The sequence below is a fragment of the Epinephelus lanceolatus genome, chromosome 23 (genome assembly GCF_041903045.1).
Source record: "Epinephelus lanceolatus isolate andai-2023 chromosome 23, ASM4190304v1, whole genome shotgun sequence".
NCBI lineage: Eukaryota > Metazoa > Chordata > Actinopteri > Perciformes > Serranidae > Epinephelus > Epinephelus lanceolatus.
In genome coordinates, this window is record NC_135756.1 from 7,751,671 (window position 1) to 7,766,455 (window position 14,785).

At 43.1% G+C, this 14,785-nt stretch overlaps 1 protein-coding gene across 1 annotated transcript in view; it reads right to left on the reverse strand.

Annotated features, from left to right (window-relative positions):
- LOC117249606 (uncharacterized) overlaps positions 1–14,785 on the reverse strand; it is an 85,255-nt gene that overhangs the window by 35,735 nt on the left and 34,735 nt on the right. The window contains exons 7-9 of the mRNA XM_033615346.2: positions 12,947–13,147; positions 8,479–8,555; positions 4,632–4,734 (exon numbers count right to left, since the gene is read on the reverse strand). Of these exons, the coding sequence (XP_033471237.2) occupies positions 4,632–4,734; positions 8,479–8,555; positions 12,947–13,147 (381 nt within the window). The remainder of the gene's footprint in view (positions 1–4,631; positions 4,735–8,478; positions 8,556–12,946; positions 13,148–14,785) is intronic.

The window sequence follows — 14,785 nt, forward strand, 5'->3', positions numbered from 1 at the left end:
ATCATGCAGAAGCCCAGCATCCAGGCCAGCCGAGGCCAGCCCACTGCCCCATAGACCCCCAGAGACGTTGAGCGTCCAATGGGCGGGACGAAACCAAGCATTTATCCAATGACTGTCTAGTTTCGCTTCAGTGGAACAACCCAGTCTATGCTTCCCCATTGACGTCTTTGGACGCTGAGCTTCCACTGTTTAATGCACTGTGACGCTACGGGAATGAATGAGAAGAAAGTCGCGTCAGTGACCTGTGATAAGTAGCTGATTCTGAACAAAAGTTTAACGCGTTCTAGCGCATATTTAGTCAATGAAATGTAAACACAACAGTACATATTTGACCACTTATTTTTTGACATTTTAGGGGAAGCCGAGCTTCCCTTGCAGTCTTAGAGCAATCGCCACTGAGCTCAGAGTAGAGCCGCTGCTCCTTTGTGTCGAAAGGGGCCAGTTAGGATGGTTTGGGCATCTCATCAGGATCCTCCTGTTAGAGGTTTTCTGGGCATGTCCAACGGGTAGGAGACCAGGGGTAGACCCAGAACATGCTGGGGGGATTATATGTCTCATGTAGCCTGGGAATGTCTCGGGATCCCTGAGGAGGAGCTGGACGATTGTCTGGAGTACCTTGCTTAGCATGCTGCTCGTTAAGACCTTGGATAAGCGGATGAAAACGGATGGATTGTATAGATACTTCCTTTTAATTTTGTCTCTTTTTGTGCTCCCTGTCTGTAACTACATGTTTGTGTAAGCCCACAATATCAAAGCAACAATCATTTGGTTTGACAAAATTATTTGACAAAAGCTGTAAACACAACACTGGCAAGTTGTTTTGGTGACCTTCGCCTTTTACACATACAGCACTCACTAGGACTCACTAGGACTCATGTTTCTGTCCACCATTACTCTTCACTGACTCCTGAGATAAATATATCTGGCTTTGTAGCAGCTAGTTTCACCTGCTAGTTGCTAACTTTGTCTGCCATTTGGTGTTGAGCACGTAGAGTTTCTTTTCCCACCCAAACTAAGCTGAGGTTCAGAGATTTTCAACTCAAAACGCTCGGAGCGGACACACGAAAAAGGGTTAGCATGCGGCTGCAGACGCTCTCTCCTCATTGGGAACAATTGAAAAAAGATGCTGGCCTTCTTCTGGCGCTCAGAAAAAGGCGCTATGTGGACACAGGGCCTAAGAGTGCTGAGGCTGAACCAAAACAGTAAAGCTGCAAGTAAGGAAACCAAAACAATGAGCTGAAAGACACTAAAAAAAGCTCTATGGCGCTGCGGGGAACTGCAAAGTTGGGTGATAATCCTCTGTGGGATGTTACTAAGTGCGCACCTTCATATTTGATTTAAAAAAAAAAGTTTAGAGCAGTTTAGAAGTTAAAAATAAACAGAAAAGCAAATGCATTCTGCTTGATAAATAACTTAAATGATTGTTATATTTCAGAGCTGCTTCAGATTATTTTTCTTACTCTACACACTATATTTTCAACCTATATTCCCTAAATCTAAATCAACAGTTGGTCGTGTGAAGCGATCATCTATTCCAGATGCAAATGGTGTCTCAGGCCCATTTTCTCAACTGTCTCATAGACACTGAGTCATAATGGGGTCATTTCGTCCATTACTGCGGAGCCCCATTCAAAGAGTTGAACTGCTCACACCTCCAGGGTAACCAAATCTCACCTATCCACACAAAGACATGCCACACACTGGGCATCTTTTACAGACTGTGCGACCCCAGGCGTGACCCCTCCACGCCCTGCTGATGACCCCCCTCCCCTTCGTCCTCCCCCTGAGTGTGACCATGCCTTTGGCCTCCAAAAGGTCAGAGCACACAAGCCATCACTGAGGATCCTCTGGATGACATCTTCTTTCATTAGTTGAGTTTGCCTTATTCTTATGGGGCAGTTAAACGAAGAAAACCTTGTCGTAAAATGTGTAAGGAGCTAAAAATTTTAAAGCTGGAGGGAATTTCAGACATTGTGTGCTGTGACAATGGATGCACACTGTGTACATTTAACAAGCTGATAAATCAATCTTTCTTTGTAATGAAAAAGCTCCTAAATCATAAAAAAACTCAGTCCTTGTTGCAGAGACGGGTCACAGAAGACATCGTGTAACATACAGCACATTAGGGTCAACAAGTGTCTATATAAATGTCAATATGTTCCAGGGACCTAGCCCGTCCCATTATGAGAGCACTTCTGGACATACATTTTGGGGTCTTCAGAGAAACATGGCATAAAAAAATGGAGTATTTAGGCAGAGATGTCCTTACTCTTATGTTGTGCTCACACCAGGCACAAATAAAACAATTCACATGATAAAATTACATGTAAAATCAACGTGAAGACACGATTAGGTGCAAATTCCCACTGGGCAGCGCGATGAACGCGACGTTAATGATATGAAATACGTGAGAGGTAAAAAATTGGAACTTCAGCGACCATTAAGCTCCTCCGGGGACATATCACATCGAGGACGTACTGATGGATGTTTATTCAGCAGTTTCACGCGTGTATGATGTGAATTATTTGCATATATGAAGCAAGTCAACACAAAATATTCTGGCGTTCAAACTCACACAAGTCACACGATGCAATAATCCGTATCCACACCAAACGTTATGAGAATTTTCGCACACAACATTAGCCCCCACTATGGCTCACACATTAAAAAATGCAGAATCCTACAGTTCCCATAATGCAACTCAACAGCATTTCCTTAGACTGCCTTTTCCTTGGATCCCCTGTACCTGGTAAACCTCTTTTGAACTCCACGCTAGGGATGTGTGCTATTGGTTAACTCATTGATTAAATGTTGCTACCATCGCTAGTCAGCTCCAGAAATACTAGTCGGTTAAACTTATCATTAAAATCATTATCTTATTGACGTAGCCTACACGTTTAAATTACATAAAAGCACACACTGGTTGGTTCCTCTTGCAAGTACCGAGGTGGGAAAAAATGCATCTTGTAAAACATGCATGGTTTGACATTGTTTTGAATCAAGTTAGCGAGTTGTTGTCATGTTTCATACAATAAGGTGCAATGTTCAAAATGCACGGTGCAAAGTGACACATATTTCAGCAGCATTTAGAATACAAGTTGGTTATTGCAAATGTGATTTACAATTTCAAATGGCTCTTAGAATTCACGTAATTTTTTTTCCGGACAACGTGCAACCTAATAGATTAAATTCTACTTAATTTTGACTGTTTCCTGAATGTTATCATAGTTTTATACGAGCGGACGAGTCAAAGTTCAAACTTTTGTTTAAATGTGGAGAAAATTAGCAGTTAGGAACATCGCTACTCCACAACACCTAGTTTCTAGTTTCTAGATAAGCCTGATGACATAAAATTGGTTATTGTTATAGGTGGGGAGAGAAGCCTGCAGTCACAGAGAGGGGCAAGATAAATAGAGATAACTGGAAACATACCTTTAGAGAGTCTTTTCTCAAAGGAATTCAAGGTGTTGCACTGGGTGGTAGACAAGAAAAGTGTCATAAGGAGCAGAGTGAAGAACAAAAAAGAGAGTTTGAGAGAAGGTTTCAAATCCTGCCTGCTGTGTTATCTCCTCCACACACTGGATCAATCGCTGCATAAAGTGAGTGCTTGTCAGTTTTGAACATTCACAAAAATCAATGGATGCATTTCCCAAATTCTGAGGTCTACAAAGAGTGGAGGGAGAGTGTTTCAGATGGTGCTTAACAACTGAGAAGCACTTTCAGGCTGATTATAACAAGTTTTGAAAAAACTGATGTCAAAATGTTCAGATAGATTGATTGCCACAGCCCAGCCTGATCTATAGCTCCACCCTCCTCCACTCCTGATGTATTTCATCAAAAACACAACAAACACTGAGTGAGAAAATAATCAAACTTTACAGTCTTGGCACCTGACATCAGCCATGTTGGATTAGGAAGACATGTCACATATGTCACCTTTGGTCTGAACGGTTAGCTGCAGCTCAGCCCTCAGACATATCAATCTCTGATACCATGATGCATTTGCAACATCCTCTAGGAACACGGCATACCATGGATCATAAGTGTTGTAGAACAATGACTGATACTGGCTGTGTGAGTTTCCAGCAAGAAAAAAAACAGAACATGATCAGAGTCTGACAGATGTGATCAGATGAAGATGGGAGTAAAAGGAGCCAGCTAATAGCTCAGGGGTGGCTCTCCATCTCCATGAGGTGACAGAACCTCAGCGAACCTTTTTCCTGTCTTCTGCTGCCAGTTTTCCAGTGTTTGTGGTCGGTACAGTAAGCGCTGCCTCTGAACCATCACTCATGAATGTACACAACCCTGCCACACAGGTGAAGGTGATACCGCGAGCCAGCTGGCCCTAGCAAGGATTAGCGGGCTTAAGTGTACCGGAGGCAAGGGAACGCCAAACACAGCGCTGACAGTGAGGAGACAATGGCTCCTCATAAACCAGAGCTGACAGGGACTGAGTGGGCTTTTACCGGATCAGACGCTAATGGCAAAGACAGGCTCTTGTATTGATTAACTATTGTCGTTATAGGCTCTTTAGAGAGCACGCCAGTTTAACAGGGAGGTGATGTGTGATAGCAGCACACGCAGATCAAGAGAAATAATGATTTTTTAGGTAGACTAAAGGGATACAATACCGTGATTGGACACGCAAGGAGAATCTGATCTGAACATGTTGTATGATGGACTCTGGTCTATGATCCATGAAGACGGTGACCCAGAACCTCCTTCAGACTCATCCTGCATGGAAGCAGAACACAGAATAAATCTTTAATAACAGTTCAAAGACAATGTGATGCAGTTGGTCTGTTGTTAGTTGCAAGTCAAGAAAGTATTTTGGATGTCTTGGCTTCTAGAGGGCCTGTTTTAGTATAGTATACAGGATATATATATTTAATCTAGCCCTATATGCCACAGCTCCTATTCACTTCTGCATAGCAGCGGTGGCTGATGCTCATGAGGGCTTTGATTACACTCTACATAAACTTGCAGAGTTTATGTCTAAGTCCGGCCAGAGTCAGAACCATGGCAGCAGCTCAAATAAAAACTTGAATTTTCACTTTAAATTATATATATATAATTTATTTATTTAAACATTCATCACAAGTCGTTTCAGCAGCAACTAACAAACATTTTTAATCTATCCATCTCAAGTGGAAAATTTCCGATACAATGGAAATCTGCGCATGTGGTCCCCTTACACAAAGGTGGAGCTAGAGATAACTTAAACAACTATCGCCCTATTTCCAAACTACCCTGTCTGGCAAAAGTAATGGAATCCTTGGTCAGCTCTCAACTTAAGCTTTTTATGTCAGACTACTCACTTTTAAATCCTTATCAGTCTGGTTTCAGGGCCAACCATAGCACAATTTCAGCAATCACACTGGTGACAAATGACATCATATCGGCATTAGACAGAAGATATCACTGCGCTGCTCTTTTAATAGCTCTGTCTAAAGCATTTGATACAGTCAATCATCACTTGCTCTTGAGAAAATTAGATGCAGTGGGGTTGGATGAAAATGCATGCGCATGGTTTCAGAGCTACTTGACTGACAGGCGTCAATGTGTTAAGCTTGGCCATACAAAATCTGATTTTTTGTCAGTTAGTGGAGGTGTACCTCCAGGGTCTGTTTTGGGTCCATTGCTTTTTACTGTCTATATTAATGATATTCTTCCTTCTTTAACTGGTTGTCATGCCCATTTTTATGCAGATGACACAATTTTATATTGTACTGCGGATTCTGTTCAGACAGCCATCAATAACTTGCAAACTGCTTTTAATTCTTTTCAAGAATCTCTAATCAAACAAACTACTTCTTAATGCAAATAAGACAAAATACGTTGTTTACCCGAGCCAAAAACATTGATTTCAATAGTGTGCATTTATACACCACTCAGAAATCGAGAGAGTCACAGAGTACAAATATCTTGGCATCTGGCTAGATGAGGATTTCTCATTCAAATATCATATTAATGAACTTATTTTAAAGTTGCGACAAAAAAATTGGCTTTCTGTACATAAACAAATCTTGTTTCCCAGTGCTCTCAAGAAGAGTAATAATTGAAGCAGTGTTTATGTCTGTTATGGATTATGGTGATATTATCTATAGGCATGATGCTGCCTCAACTTTGAAGCGTCTGGAATCGGTCTATCATTCAGCCCTTAGATTTATAACTGGTGATAAATATGATACTCACCACTGTGTTCTGTATGAAAAAGCTGGTTGGCCCTCTCTTGAGGAAAGGCGCAAGAGGCACTGGCTTTTATATATTTTTTTCCTTTCTAGGCAAATTACCACCATATTGCAAATTTGTTGGAGTGGAACTCAGGCACTTACATGACCCGTTCAGCTTTATTGCTGCTACTCAAAGTTCCTCGAGTCTGGTATTGGTAAGACTGCCTTTTGTTATGATGCTCCTAGCTCTTGGAACACACTACAACACATCCTGAAATTAGACACACTCCCTTCACTCACAGAGTTTAGGACCTTAATCATAGATAACTGTGTTTCTAATTGTAATTGTTTCAGATGGCTGTCTTTCTTGTTAAATATATATTGTTGTGTAATCACTGTCAATATTTTGATGGCTTGTCAACTCGACGGCATTGAAAATGAGGGTAACCTCAATGTCTCTCAAGAATAAATAAAGGTTATATAGTGTGGTAACAGGTATTTGTGATATTTCTGACATGGGGTGAGTTTGTGAATAGCCACTCAGAGTGCCAGAGTGCACACTGGCACAAATTGGAACATTTCTAAATTTAGGGGTCGCTGTTGGAAGGGTTAAGAGGGCCACAACCACACTCTCGGAGCGTCAGCGCACCAGGCGCAGTAAGAGTGAAACTTTACCGTTCATTATCAATAGAAAGGAATAGTTTGACATTTAACCTATTTCTGTATATTGGATATTACAGTGACCACCAGCAGCTAGTTAGCTTAGCTTGGCATAAAGACTGGAGGGAGGTGGCTGAGGGTTGTTAGGTTTTTTTAACTGCTACACACACTCCAACTTTGCAGCGTGTGGTTGCTGCCAGCTTCACTGTTGGTGTAATACGTTTTGTAGAGTGATAATGCAATTGTTTACGCGGGGTTTGAAAGCGTATCGGCTCTATTAACTGGTGCTGAACTATTAACTGGGTCATTTTAACTAGAGGATGCACTGACCCTCAAGGTTGCTCTACTGCACTGCATTGACTCTGGTACAATGAGTGTGTATCTAATCATTTCTACATAAACTGAACTTTGTAGCTTTTACCCGTTGGAGGCCCAAAAAAAAAATACATAAAAAATGAACCAGTAGCGTAAAAACTGCACTGAGTCAAGGTCAAGCTTGGCTTTCATGGTCAGTGTAGCGGTTTAGTTGATTATAATGGATGCACTCTGCTGCAAGTGTGTGGCGCCAAACATAATGATTCGCGTCTGTGCCCCAAGTATTTCGACTGTGATTTCCTGGAGTCTTACCTGGCAACCTCACAACAACGATAAGACTCCAGGAATGGATTGGACAGATATTAATATTCTCATCTGATTCTGCAAGAAAGCAACCAAGTATATTTCCCTACATGTCAAACTATTCCTTTAAAACCCCTGAGTTCCTCTGTCAGAGAACATTAAAGGTATCACTATAAACAAACTTCCAAATGGGAATTTACAGTAATTAAAAATATTCCTAACACAGAACCTGCAGCTTTCCCCTCCTCTCAGCTCCAAACATACCACTGCTTTATCAACGTCTCCTCTTTATAAATAATCCAGCGTGTGGATACTTGGTTTAGTGAGGTGCATTATGCAAATGGTCGCATGAATCCTACTCTGAGCACTTCAGCTCGTCATTGTGGTTTGGCATAATTGCAGGGGGCTTATGAGTCTCATTCATGCTTTTCAGGGGCCCTCTCTCATTCGTCATAAAGGGGAGATTAATCGTAGATCACGTGGAACACCTGCATCCATTCCACTGCAGCCCAGCATGCACAAGCCCTGTTTACGCCCCCCTGACCCCTCACCCCTCAACCCCTGTCTGATCCTAGTGGTGGTGCATCCTCTGAAAGAATCCCACCGCGCTGGGCATTTAGCCGAGTGTACCCCCCTGCGACAGAGCAATGAGCTGGTGTAAAAGCCTGCCTGCTCCTGTACAGTCAGGCCCCCCCTCCTGCCGCCGTGACTGATTAACCACACACCTGCTGCACGCCGCGTGCCCTCTGTTTTATTGTGTCTCAATTATCAACAACAATTTGGCTTGTCTTGCTGGAATGACAGTTATAAATGCATGCCAGTTCAAGTTTGTAAAAAGGGGGTCTTTGTGTGGGAGGGTGACTGTGTGCGCCAGGTTCGGGGTTATTGTCTGATAGGAGTTGATTCTTGAAGGTCTAGTGTTTGCTCACGACAAGGCACGGTCCTGCCTTTGGAGGAAATCTGATAGATGAACGGAGGAGGGGGGTAGAGAGTGAAAAGCGGGTTCACAAGAGGTAGCGGCACTCACCGATTTGTTCTCCTGGACTTTCCCTGCGGAGTCGCACCTTTCAGAGATGCTGCCAGCTGTGAGGGGCCTCAGAACACCTGACAAAACCACACAGGACACAGCGTCAGACTGAAAGCAGAGGAAGCAATTGTGTGTTTGCAGCGGCGGTGCAGGCAGGCAGGCAGACATGTGTGCCCGTGCATGTGTGTGCACAAGTGTTAGCCTCCGGCGCACACTTACACGCACTTCTCTTTTGTACTTGAGTGTGTGTGCACAGATATGAGTAATGTAGTGTATTAGTTCCAATTATGGCTCTTAACCTTTGAGCAAATAATGGCAAAAAATAGAGCAACAAAACCCGGAGGAGCACCTGTCTACAGAAACGTGCCAGGTGCAAACATTGTTCTAGAGACACAGGGAGAGGAAAGACAAGCTTCCAGCAAACTCAGACAGATTTTCTCTTGTTGTAAACATCAGTGGCACAGATGCATGGATACTGAAAACAAGACCACTGTGGTTATCATACTTATCTTTTGCTGATTCATCCAACATTACAAAAACATCTCCTCACTCACCTCAGGTGAAATCTGCAGATAGATTTTTTTTTGTCTGTTCAGATTTTGAGATATCTGCCTCTGAGATTTATGCAGCCATGCCAACACAACAGCAACACCTCTTTTTGTGTCCCTCTTTCTTTCAATAATCCACAGACCATGCAGTTAACAGCTTTCATGTGCATTATTTATTCAGTAGAAAGTGATGCAAATGAAACTTAATTTGCCCAGAGTGTCCGACAACATCTTCCTATGTTGGAAAGGTATGGAGAGAGCGTTTTAGATGCAGCTCAGCCGTCTGACAGGCACTTAATTTGAAGCACAGTGACACACTTGGCCTTCACCCAACACAGAACAGACTGTGATATCACACGTTAAAAGAAAACTTCATCAGTAAAATGACCACATGTACAACAATTACTTGAGAGCGGAGAATCCAAATAAGACGAGCGTTATTTATGAACTGAAGCAAAAGGGGAAAGTGTCTAACAACAGTAAAGCTACATCAAAACATCTGTTCAGTAAAATCCAAGTCTCATTAATCCAGTCGTACACTCAGCTCGGCACATCCCAAACACATGCATTTTCACTAAAACTTTATGATTGTTCTTTAACATTATCTTTTGCCTTTATTTGACAGCAGAGTATTTAGGAGTAAATGGGGAGAGCGAGAGAGGGAATGACATGCAAAGGGCCTCAGGCTGGAATCTACCCATGGCTGCTGCAAGGACACATGGGACCACTGAGCCACTGGGGGTCCCAAACTTCACGCTTTAAGACAGTTCAAACACTGATGCACGGCCAAGCAGCATCCCTGGACATGCCCTGGTTACACTATCTACATGTGGAATTGTTTCAATAGTTAATAAATGTGACTTGGATTATAATGTAGAAGTTGTGTGAGTTTGTATAAATTAAATTTGCTGTTGTGAAATGCAGACCCCAAAATTTTCTTCACAAATTCATTGTGACGCATGGTGAGTGACTGATACACCAATCACAGTTTGCAGGCGGCGTATTCAATCAGCGCCTGTTTTAATCATGAAGCTGAAGAGCCTTCGGGAAGATTTTCCTTTGTAAACTTTAAACGTCTACAGTCCTTATCACACTCCGCGACATGTTATCAGACTATAAACAACAGGCGCGAGACTGAATGAGTTTTCCGCACATGCTCGTCTCAGTTTCTTATCCATTGTTATGTATGCACTGCTCCGTCCTGAGTGTCTCCTGCTATCTTAGTCGGACTTTCCCAGTTAATGATCCACTCTAGCGGTTTGATCTTTATTAATATGGCACATCCTGATATCCCTATAAACCTTTCCTCTGAGCTGCCACACCTTCGGGGAAAAGCAGTTAAGAGCTCGCTGCGGCATGCCTGGGAGCAGATGAGAGGCGGTATCACTGCTCATTAAAAGAGAAGCCGCTCAGCACCATAAAAGCATCGCTTACTCTCAAGGCCGGCTGCGGACGGAGAAAACACACCTACAGTTTTGTGTTTTTCCCGCACACACACACACACACACACCTGTCTGACTGCTCCCTGTTATTGAAGTGACGGTTTTTGCTTATCAAACGATCTCATTCAAACTGTTGGAAAGATTTGTCAGAGCAGGAGGTTTATGCTCAGTCAACTGAGATTGCCTGTCAGTCACAATTAAATTCATAAATACATTTACAAACAAATCACAAGCCATGATTTCACACGATCACTAATAAATCACAGACACTTTGGATACTTGTTGACTGACTAAAGAAGTTTACACTACAGTCAGAAAGGAAACACGACATTGCCTCAAAGTTTGTCTTTCGAGTGTTAACTTCCTCTTTTGGCTCCTGGCATTAACAAGCTGATTGTATCGAGTGTGTTGGGATGTTTTTACTGGATTATGATTAATCCTGGCATCAAAGGCATACTATGCAGGACTTTCCTGAAAAACTCATACAGAAATAACCCCTCTCAGTCATCACCTATGACCCACTCTAAACATGTGGTGGTGTATTTCTCTGCAGAGACTCTGCCCGCTGCCTGCATATATTTATGTTGTTATTATTTTGCTGTGTTCAGGACGTTCATGAGTACAGCTCACAGGTGAGGTCGGGACTTTATAAAGACATAGTAAATAGGGAGTCCTCGATTGCAATCGAGTTATCTTCCCACATGTTAACATGGTTTTTCTATTTTATTTTTTTAACTTTTTAAAATGGATAAAAATCTTATTTCACTGTAGAGCTGCGTGCAGTGTATTGCTTCACTAAAGGCCTCCATTTCCAGCTGTTGCTGCTGCAGGGGTGTGAGCTCCATGCCTGAGACAGACAGTAGCCCCTTTTACACTGCCAGATTTTCAGCGAATGTTGGGCCGTTTTGCCGGCAAGCTGCGAGCGTTTAGACACACAGAGCCAGATTGGCGAGTTGATCCGAGGTGCCCAATTTTCCTCCTCGTAGGGTAGACATATTGGTGGAACACTTTTAGTTTAAACAGACCGAGGTGACCTCCGCAACGGGAGGGGCTGTTGATGACTTGTGGGAGGAGCTGTTGATGACACTGCACGTGTGAGCCACTGACGGTGGATAAACAGGAAACAGCTGAGAGCAGCTAGTAGCAAGAGGGAAACGCAAACCTGACAGACACTGTAAAGATGAGCAACTGAGGAGACAAGGAATTGCGTGCCCTCCTTGTCCTCGCAAACGAAGAGGCCATTAACCGTCAGATGACGGGGACGGTGAAGGACGGGCCGATTTATGAGAGAATTGGCGCCTGACTATCGCCACCTGACCAGCCGCGGCTTCCCTCTCACGTCACTGTTTACGCTGAGCTACACGTTTTGTTACTTGCTCACGCCCCCCATTGCCCCGAAAAAGGCGCATTCTGTACAAACAAAAGTAGGTAGGCGGCATTTTGCTGCACTCCCCAGTTTTGTTTTAATACTGCCAATGCTGAAGAAAGACTGATTGGGCTTTCCTGCAAATTTGCACAATTCCTATTATATCTAAAAAAGGCTAGTGAGAGTCTGCCTGCACACACTCACCCACAGTCACAAGGCTAACTGTTAGCATCACACGGCTAATGTTCCATACCGATTATTTATGGGTTCAACAGCACAGTCAAGTCGTTTTGGTGTCGGTGTGAGTTTTTAATGGCTCGGTGCCGGATGTTAGCTGCTGCTGTATTAGCTCATGCTAGCAAGGCATAGTTTAATGAACTAATGGAAGCCTAGTTGTTCAATAAACCAATATCAAATTGCACTTGCTTTCTGTTTTTAGCCAATTTACAGTCCCACTTTGACATTAGATTTTTTTTTTTTTTTTTGCAAGTACTCAATAATGATTAAATGCAGGTACTTGAATATGGTAATTACTTAAAATGCCCATCCCTTATAGTGACTAGGTAGTAGCAGCATGCATTCAGGAGGAAGCTAGGGAAAATATGGAAACAGCACATAAATAATGTAAGCATAGTGAGGTGAAATGCCAAGGGGACAAAGCTCATTTCAAAACAAGAGTGAATCTGGAGCTGACTTTCACTTTCATTGGTGGGTGCTGAAGGAGAGGATGGAGATGAAGAGTGATGAGTAATTAGCTTGTTTCGTGTTAGACAGGTAGGTGACAGAGTAAGCATAGCAGAAAGGAGGAGCCAAGTTTGAATGTTGAAAGCATACGATGCTTTTCTTCACTTTACCATGAGCATCTCTTCCTCTCATTTTATTGTAAGTTGTTAAACTTGGCAGCAAACGCTTTGTTTTACTGAGGAAATGGATATTTATTCTGCTATAAGAAGTGCATTTTCATCATGTTTGTTCATGTTTCTTTCATTGTGTTTCAGGTGAATTTGTTGCTTTAATCATTTATCATGTTTCAGGGAAAAGACACTTTCATTCATACATTATTATATACTCCTCGAAATTTGTTTATGCATCTCTTTCACGAAGAGCTGTACCTGCTGCAGTTGAGCCTGCATCATACGGCATCCTCAGATCAGACCAGTCCTGCTCTGGTGAGAGCTCCTCGTCCTGATCGAAGGGACTCGGCACGGTGTCTGGCTCCAGTCGATCCAAGAGGAGCAGCTGGACGCGGGACAGGGAGCCCAGATTCCCAGAGTCACAGCCCACTGTCAGCGCTGCCAGGCCTGGAGACAGCTCTGCAGGGGGAGACAGCAAAGTCTGGAAGACTAGAAAAATATCCTGCGGTGCTGTAGCACACAACAAATATTGATACAGCTTCTGTCAAACAGGTTTGCTTTCGCCTCGGTGAATCTGCTAACAATAAGCAGACAAATACCTACATCTTATATTCAGAAATAAAATCCATCTGTTTAACCATGGTAGCAGACTAAGCAAGGTATTCCAGACCTATCTCTCCCCAGCAACTTTTTCCAGCTCCTCCAGGGGATCCTGAGGTGTTCCCAGGCCAGATGAGTTATATAATCTCCCCAGTGTGTTTTGGGTCTACCCCAGGGTCTCCTACCAGTTAGATGTGCCTGGAAATCCTCCAAAGGAAGACGCCCTGGTGGCATCCTGATTGAATGCCCAAACCACCTCAACTGGCTTCTTCTTCTACTTTGAGCTCTCAGATGTCTGAGCTTCTTATCCTGTCTCTATATGTGAGCCCAGCTATTCTATAGCGGAAACTCATTTCAGCAAATAAATAAAAAGTAAAAGGCTCCTTCCAGACACGTTTTAAACCAGTGGTTCCCAACTGGTCCAGCCACAGGGTCCATATTTCTCCTAAGGCATTAGTTCAGGGTCCACACAGTGGACACATTCAGCATCATCTTTGCATTTGGTCATGTCGTCGAGATAGTTAACTGCACTGCACTGCTCCAGATATTTACTGTACTTCAAAATAAAGTGCGTTTTTTTACAGACTTGATACGTTTGCGAGTCACTTGCGGTGCATTCAAAATGGACCGTGACCCTCCCGTTGGGAACCGATGTTTTAAAGTATGTAAAAAATACTCTGCTATTACCAAAATTTTGTCTCACATGGTTTTCCCACACACACAAAAAAATACATTTAAAAAAAATAAAGGGGGCTGGCAGTAGATCTACTCATTCTCCTTCTTTGGGAAATTATGGATCTAGCCTTTGCACCACTGACCACTCACCACCGCTGCTCATGCTAGGCTGACTGCTGAAAGAACGTTGTCCATCAACATGGCTAGTGTTAGCATTAGAGGAAACATCAGAGAGACTCAGCCATCTATGTTTGAGCGTCAGTGTAGACGTTTTAGAAACATCTCCAGTCAAATGATACCTACAGTTGATCCTTTTTGCGCCAGGTGTCTGATTGCAGACCATCCTGGCCTTTTTGTTTCTGCCATCTCCAGAGCCATTCTCCTCGCAGCAACAGTGAGTTCAACATCTGCCCTGTTAGCACGAGCTAACTCTGCAGCAGTGGCTAACATCCAACACCAAGCCGTTAAACTGCCCCAACAAACTCACACTGACAATGAAGCGACTCAACTCTGCTGTTAAATCTCTTAATAACCGTTAGGTATTAAGAGATTTGTGATGCTAACAGTTAGCCCTGTCACTGTGTGGTTGTGGCTGGGTGGGCTCTGTCTCTGGCACGGAGCTCACACTCCAGCGGCAGCATCTAACGTTACAACCCAAACAATTCTGTGGTATGGTGATGTCGACTGCAGTGTATTTGACGGAGCTGGCAGTTCAGCGTGCCAAAGTGCCGCCAGAATGTTTGAAAGAATAGTTATACTACATAACCCTGGTTCTCGCAAGAGCACAATTTGAATTTGCTCAGCGAGTCACTCTGGCAATCA